The 9,025-nt window shown below is 33.5% G+C and overlaps 1 protein-coding gene across 1 annotated transcript in view; it reads right to left on the reverse strand.

Annotated features, from left to right (window-relative positions):
* The window catches only part of LOC122808672 (asialoglycoprotein receptor 1-like), a 963,364-nt gene that overhangs the window by 310,956 nt on the left and 643,383 nt on the right, over positions 1 to 9,025 (reverse strand). The window contains exon 4 of the mRNA XM_044079650.1: positions 1,984 to 2,135. Within this exon, the coding sequence (XP_043935585.1) occupies positions 1,984 to 2,135 (152 nt within the window). The remainder of the gene's footprint in view (positions 1 to 1,983; positions 2,136 to 9,025) is intronic.

A 9,025-nucleotide genomic window follows, 5' to 3' on the forward strand; every position in this document is an offset into this window, starting at 1 on the left:
TTGAGTCATATTTTGCTCTATTTCTCATACAATTGTATTTTTTCTGGCAAATCACTGTTAAAGTATTGAGGGTTTAGGTCAAAAAATAGAGACAGACATTTTAGTCTCAGACTTCATACCCTTCTGACAATTAATGGGAATGCAAAACCTGTCATTCTATCAACTTTCTAAAATTGTAAGAGCAATGTTTAATGTTTGTCCCAAGCATACCTCTCAACTGTCCAGATTTTCGAAGAATTTCCAGCTTTTTGCCTCTTATTTTTAGCATGTTCCTCATACACATTGTGGTTTTCTGACAAATCACTAGTATGATCTGAGGATTAATGTTACTAAATAATGGCATGCCTTTAAGTTTCAGACTTCATGTCCTTCAGACAATGCATGGTAACACAAATTCTGTTATTCTAGCAAATTTCTAAGTTTATAAGAGCAATATTTAAAATGTGTCCCTATATTTGGCCCGTTGTCCCCACATTATGTCATGCATTGTCCAGATGTCTTGCCCTAAGAGGTTAAGAGGTATGATCAGTATTACTTACAATGTGCACCGTTCATTTGGGGGTGGGAAGCAAAGCTGCATTCTGCAAACCTGTCCTTCTATCCATTTTTTAATTTTGCAAGAACAATATTTAAAAAGTGTCCATATTTCTGGCCCTTTTACCCCCCCCCCCCATTATTGATGGCTTTCTCCAGATTTCTTGCTCTAAGAGGTTGAGAGGTATGCCCTTTGGACTAGTTATGTGCATACCTCTCAACTGTCCAGATTTTCACAGAATGTCCAGATTTTCACATCATATTTTTGGTCTGTTTCTCATAAAATTTGTGATTTTCTGGCAAATCACTAAGATGATGATCTTTGGATTGAAGACACTAAATAATGACATACATTTGAGTTTCAGACTTCAAATCCTTCTGAAAATGTATGTTAACACAAACCCTGTTCTAGCAACTTTCTAAGTTTATATGAACAATATTTAAATTTTGTCCCTATTTTTGGGCATCCCCCCAATATTGTCAGGCTTTGTCCAGATTTCTTGCAGTAAGAGAGTGAGAGCTATGATTTGTATGGACCTGCTGATCAAAGTGGCATTCTGCAGAAATCTGTGGACTTCAAAGTTTGTAAAGTTAAAGCTTAGATTATTAGTAACTAGATTTTATAAAATTTAAGAATATATATTAGTCTAATTCATATTATATTCATTTTACAGAGCTCAGAAAAAGTGCTGTGTTTAGCTGGTCATAAAAATTCCCCATACATTTTCTGTGCCTTAAAAAAATAAACTTAAGTCAAGTAGTAAATCTAGCCACACCTACAACAGAAATAATGTCAGAATGATATTATGTCTACAGCTACTTACCTTGTCTCATGCAACTGAACTTTATGATCAATAAAGAGCATGTAGCATTCTATTATAAAGACCTGGCTTTCCTGTTAACTTTGTTCACAAAACATACAGTGAGACCTGAAACAATTCAGGTAACACTCTTATATTTGCATGTCTCTCTGGAAAAAAAGAAACTTAAATGGTACAGTAGGATTACATGTCTCAAACACACACACACACACACACACACACACACACACACACACACACACACACACACACACACACGTAAAGCGCCATTAAATGAATCAGTGCATATGGAGGCACAAGATATTTACTATATTAAAACTATTACTATATTAAAACTACAAATATAACAACATGGACAATTACAAGTTATATTAATATAAGAAGTATTTGGTGCCTATATGAGTGCTGGTCCATTTGGTGGTGATTTAGATATTATTCTGTAGTCCAAGATGTGTGGTTATGGCACTTTAGTTTCATGCATCAGTTTGTTGGACTTTATATTTATATTTTACTCATCTTTTAATGCTCATCTACAATTGTCATCATCATTCCATAGTTAAAATGACTACTACATGGTTACTTGGATAAACATAATCATTATGTAGGTAATTAATGTTGTTTCACTGACCTGTTCCCCAGCACTGTTGATAACCACTAATGTTGATGACTGTCTTTGGCAATGCATCTTGGCATTTTGCCAGCTTTCAGAAAATGTGGTTAAGAAGTAACAGCTGTGCTCAAACTTCTGCCATTGTGGTGGGCAACATTTGGATTGTATGTCTAAAAGACAAAACAAAATACAAGCAGATGAATATCCAGTGATCATATAGTACATATGCACACCTCTATGTATCTATACATCTCTCTTTCTGTGTATATATATATATATATATATATATATATATATATATATATATATATATATATATATATATATATCAAGAAAGAGAGATATAGACACTCAACTTTGCTTTAACCATAGATATATGTCTATCTCTCTATGTATATGTATATATATATATATATATATATATATATATATATATATACATATATGTACAACTAAAATTAACCTCACTCAAAAAACAAATGAAGAGAAGAAATTTTAACTAAGAAATTAACTTTGTGACAGTAACAGCATTCAAAGAATAGTAAATCACACCAATAACTCTTGTAATACTTTAGTGCTTTCGTCTTATTTATTATCAAGACTTCTTCAGAAAGACATGTTTCATAACTGTGAGCAACTATTTTCACTTCGTTTAAATACATTAGTTCTAGCAGTCCAACTAAATTAACAACAGTTCCTTTCCAATAGTAAAGTGTGAACAAGCAGGGTGCTGTGTGCATTTTCATTAACATTACGATCGCAGTTACATAAGGTAAATTAGTCAGACAGTAATAGCCTTGTGGTGCCGTGTGCATACTAAAAGGGATTGTGTGCAAAAAGGGATGTGTGCAAAAAAGGGATCTTGTGCAAAAGCAAAAAAAAAAAAAAATGGGGGGGGGGGCCGGGAAGGATGAGAATCATGCTGTGATAATTCTAATATTAACACCCACATTGGTTCGTCCCTAATGGGACGACCCAGAAATTAGGTATAGTTTCTTTGCATAACTTATGAGTCCATGCCTTCAAAGGTAAGTAAAGGAGGGCATGGATGAAGGTGGAGGAGTCAGGTGGAGAGTCCTATAATGCTTGGGTATCAGATTGTGTGTGTAGAGAAATGTGTGGGTATGCCATCCGAAGGGGGAGTGGGAGGAATGTGGTGTGGACTTGAGGGGGGGCCTGTTTGGGGGCCACCCAGGACACAGAGTGTGGAGCTGGGGTTTGATGGGTAGGAGATTATGTATAATAGAGAGTCCCAGAAGACTGGGTCAGTGCGGATGGTACTGCCCATGGGCTGGTTCGAATGGTACCACCCCTTGAATCGCTGTGTGAGAAGTGAGACCAAGAGGGGGATTGGTGGGGTCGGCGGGTGCTAGCCTGGTGACTTGGGAGTGTGCTTGTAGTGGGGGAGGCAAACGTCAGAGAGAGAGGAAACAAATTATATTCACTTGCACAATTGTAAATCCATAAACACATTAAACCCACTTGCACAGTTGTTCAAACCATATCACATTTCAGTCTCTATACCTTCTAAGCGCACATATGATGTCCAGGTTTATGTTGAGTAAGGGAGAGAGGGAACACATTAAATCTGCTTGCAAAATTGTTAAACTTTCAACCCCTGTCACATTTCAATCTCTACCCCTCCCAAAATTTGTTTTTTTTTTTTTTTTGCTTTTGCACACAATCCCTTTTTTGCACACAATCCCCTTTTGCACACGATCCCTATAAGTATGCACACGGCACCACAAGGCTATTACTGTCTGACCAATTTACCTTATGTAACTGCGATTGTAATGTTAATGAAAATACACACAGCACCTTGCCTGTTCACACTTTACTATTGGAAAGAACTGTTGTTAATTTAAATGGACTGCTAGAACTAATGTATTTAAACAAAGTGAAAATGGTTGCTCACAGTTATGAAACATGTCTTTCTGAAGATGTCTTGATAATAAATAAGATGAAAGCGCTAAAGTACTACAAGAGTTGGTGTGATTTACTATTCTTTGAATGCTGTTATTGTCACAAAGTTCATTTCTTAGTATATATATATATATATATATATATATATATATATATATTTATATATATATATATATATATATATATATTATATACATATATATATATATATATATATATATATATATATATATATATATATATATATATATATATACATATATATTACCGAAAGCTCATATGACCGAAGCCCATATGACTGAGACCATAATACCGAAAGTTCATTTTACCGAAAGCCCATATGACCGAAAACTCATTTGACTGAAAACCAGCACTGGCAGGTATATGCCCAATTCCCCACTGTAGTACGACCCTGGAGTGAGAATATTAAGTTGGGGGTGTGTGGGGGGCACAGCCCCCCACATTTTGCAATAACCTTGTACTGATGTTATAAGTTTTCATGTATATTTAATGGATACACATTAAAATAATAGTACATAAACTGCAATTATGTGGGGGGCTACGCCCCCCACACCCCCCAACTTAATATTCTCACTCCAGGGTCGCGCTACAGTGGGGACATGGGCATATACCTGCCAGTGCTGGTTTTCGGTCAAATGAGTTTTTGATCATATGGGCTTTCTGTAAAATGAACTTTTGGTATTATGGTCTCAGTCAAATGGGCTTCGGTAATGTGAGCTTTCGGTAATATGTAGTGGACCCATATATATATATATATATATATATATATATATATATATATATATATATATATATATATATAAATGGATCTACTTTTTCTTATCAAAAGCTTAGCCTTTTGAAAAGAAAAAGTATGACTCCAATTAAGAGAAATTGAACTTAAATGAAAGTGCACTTGTACGACTACCGGTTCAACAAACTGGTATGATAAAAAAAAAAAAAAAGAACTACAAAGTCATTTTGGCAGGGGAGTCAAGCCCCCCTGTGCACCGCCTCACCCTGCTACTTTATATATACTAATTCCAAGATTGCACTACAGTGGGGAAACACGTATATTCCCTTATTCCCACTGTAGCATGATGCAGTGCTGCAGTTTTTTTTTTTTTTAATCATACCTGTCCACTGAACCAGTAGTTGCGAAATTGCACTTTCGTTTAAGTGCACTTTCGCTTAACTGGGGTAGTAATTTTTCTTTTTGAAAGGCTGAGCTTTCATATATATATATATATATATATATATATATATATATATATACATATATATATATATATATATATATATATATATATATATACATACATATATATATATATATATATATATATATATATATATATATATATATATATATATATATATATATATATATATATATATATATATATATATATATATATATATATATATATATATATATATATATATATATATATATATATATATATATATATATATATATATATATATATATATATATATATATATATATATATATATATATATATATATATATATATATATATATATATATATATATATATATATATATATATATATATATATATATATATATATATATATATATATATATATATATATATATATACAGATTCACTTCATAATCTCAAAATACTGAAATCTTGAATTTCAGTTTTTCAAGACCATGAAATTGAATCTACACAACACCGAGACATCAAAACCGCAAAGCCCAGAACCGCGAAATTCAAAACACCTAAAACACAGCACACACCAGACCACACATATACCACAACACCCACATCACATCATAAATCAACAAAAACAACACACATCCACAAACCTACAACACAAGTAAGCAGGGGGGGGCAAGAATCCCTGCACTCCCCATGTGGGTGTCTGTGCCTCCATACTCCCCTACTTATATATACTAACTCCTAGATCACACAAACAGTAAACAAAAGTAAACATACGCATTCTACAGTCCTTTGCACACACATCGCACATCACAGCACACTCACATACACTCAAACTCCCACCTAAAACCTTTACAAAATACTCACTTACCTGACATAACACCTAAATCCACACATGGTACTGCACACCATCCACATACAATCCCAGACATTACATAGCATAAAGCCATAACCGCGAATTCGAGATATTCAAATTCACTATTATGCACTTTCACTATTTTCAAACTTCGACTTTACAGTCTCAAGATACTGAAATTCGACATTTAAGTATTTCAAGATTATAAAGTGTTTCTATATACACACACACACACACACACACACATATATATATATATATATATATATATATATATATATATATATATATATACATATACACAATTATCAGCAGCAGTAAAACAGTGATCCAAGTGGACCAATTTGAGGTTAAGCGTGTGGGAAAATCTATCCTGTATGTACCTATTATTTTTATTTATTTTATTTATTTTACATTTGTTGACTGGGAGCGTCCGGCTGTATACATGTCCATTTTCACCAGAGTCCCGGGGAGGAAAGCTCCACAGACTAAGAACAAACAAGTATGAGATTTCTACATAGCAAGCAAGTATTCATAGGAAAACACATGATTTAACAAGATTCCATAGTTTTAAAGTTACAAAGTACAATATTCATTGGTAGTCGCAATTTTTAACAAACTTCCATAGTTTATAAATTACAGTAAAGTAGTACTTAGAATGTACTGGTTTCCAGTAATAACACTGACTGAGACAAATGTAAATAAGTGGGGGTTGGGAGAGGATGTTAGGGTTAGTTTTGTGAGATGTGGTTGGGCTTGAAGTTGGAATGTGTATAACTGTGGACTGTTGGTGTGGGTGTTCATGGGTGGGGCACTATACGGAGGAGTCACAATTCTTCTTCAAGGAGTAGAAGTGAAAGGGAGCACGAGTGTGTGTCAGAGGGTGTGTGTGATATGAGTCAGCCTGGTGGGTAGCAAGGGCATAGCCATGTGAGTTTTAGGTGTTCTTTTAGTAGTTTTTTGAATGTAACCATTGAGTTGGTGAGGTAATAGCAGAAGGTAATGAGTTCCAAATTTTACCGATGTAGTTAGGGAAGAGGGAGTCACCTGCTGTGTTATTGCTTTTGATCACCTTGATTAGTCTTTTATCACTAGAGCACAGTTGTCTGGTATTAGTTCGTAATTTAAGTAGATTAGATAGTGCTGTTTTTTTTCAGGAAGAAACAGGAGTTTATGGGCAAACGAAAGCTGATGGAATTAGATGAGATTTGGGAATACAAAGCCAATTAAGTTGATTTAGTGAATAACCTATTAACATCTAGATGGTAAGAATTTCCATTTTAGTATAAAATGTAATGTTGTAAAACATTGTACTCTATTTTCATATCTAATAAAAGATGAAAGGTTCCACTACTACGCTCTTCATTCCTACTGTGGTCTATCAGACTCCTGTAATGATACCTAAAACATCTACTACCACCCACAGATTTTATAAGGTAAGAAGTAAATGGAAGTAGATTGCCAGGCCTTTCCTCTCTGTGATACACACCTGCTGATAATTTAGAGTCACCAAGTCTACCTACCGTGTATATATGGAATGTGGAATAAACTAGAGTATCTGGTTAAAGCCCATGTGAACATATGGGAGACATGCAGACTATGTGCAAAGACACAAATGTACCACCAAACAGAAACACTAGATTATGAAACTACAGCCACATAAAAGGGAAAATAAAAACACTTTAATCTCAAACGTTTCGACCAACAAAAAGCCTTCAAAGAGTATGTTACACTTTCAAAAGACAACACCTTAAATATACATGCAAATGAATACAATTAACATATGATTAATTCAACAATTACTTAATCATATACTTCCAGTTACATTCATTTTTCAGCCCTGTTGGAATCAAAGCATTATATTTTAAAATGTACATTGTTTCTAAAACAATAACTTGTCTTTGATAGTAACCAGTTCACCCATATCAGTTCCTACCTGTTCCAAAATGTAACCTTTTAATTACATAAAATCACTTTGGTGAAATTTAACAAAATGTGCAGGCAGAGGGCTTTTTAAATGACCTTTTCTAATGTCCTTTATATATTTTGCAGTCTAATTTTGAAAGCCCTCTGGCTCTTCCTAGTATAGAACAGGTTACAAGGACATCATAGAACATATATAATTATTCTAGTATTGCAATTAAACCAATGTACAGGGTTAAAACTAAAACCATTAAGCTTAGAAAACTTGCTTACAATATGGCTATAAATAGAATATTTTCCACAGCTATATGTTCCACATTTAATATTAATTTGCCCCGAACATCAATCGTTGGTAAAACAAAATTACTATGAACTAGTAAATCTGCCAAACTACTGCCTCTTTTAAAATAATTGCATGGGTAAAGTTTAATCACATTTAGCAAATTTTTATCCTTCAATAAAATGGGCCAATATTATTTTAAAAGTTTAACTATTTGTTCACTTTGAACATTATATGTGGTCACAAAATAAACATCCCTCTTATTCATAGCATTATTATTATTATTATTTGTCCAATAATGACTCTGCCTAAAACTACATCCATCACAATTTCTAAACTGAGGAATCACATTATTTCCTCTCATCAGGGACACCATCTGTAATGTATAAACAATTTCCTTTCTTTCATAGCCCCTACTTAGAAACATATCCATAGTCCTCTGACTCTCATTGAGAAAGTGTACATCCTCACTGCATAGCTTATTACGTCTCAAGAATTCCCCATAAGGTAAAGAGGAGATAAGATGGTAACAATGGCAACTAGAACCATGTAGGTGTATATTACCATCTTCAAATTTTCTATGTACAGAAGTAATCATTTTACCTTCCTGAAAACCCTTTAACACCAAATCTAAAAAAATAACTTCCAAACCCCACTGAAAACCTACAAATTTAAACTGAAAAGTATTATATTGTAAATCATTAAGAAACTAATGAACCAACTCTATACCCACCTTGCATACATAAATTAAACCATTTGTGTAATGGTAATACTTAATTTGATATATATTTTTATAAAAATCATGCTGATATAAAAAATCCACTTCAAATTTTGCCACAGTTAAATTAGCATATAGGGGAGAAAAAGATGATCCCATGGCTATCC

This window comes from Protopterus annectens, chromosome 8.part0 (assembly GCF_019279795.1).
Source record: "Protopterus annectens isolate FY-2018-M chromosome 8.part0, PAN1.0, whole genome shotgun sequence".
Taxonomy (NCBI): domain Eukaryota; kingdom Metazoa; phylum Chordata; order Ceratodontiformes; family Protopteridae; genus Protopterus; species Protopterus annectens.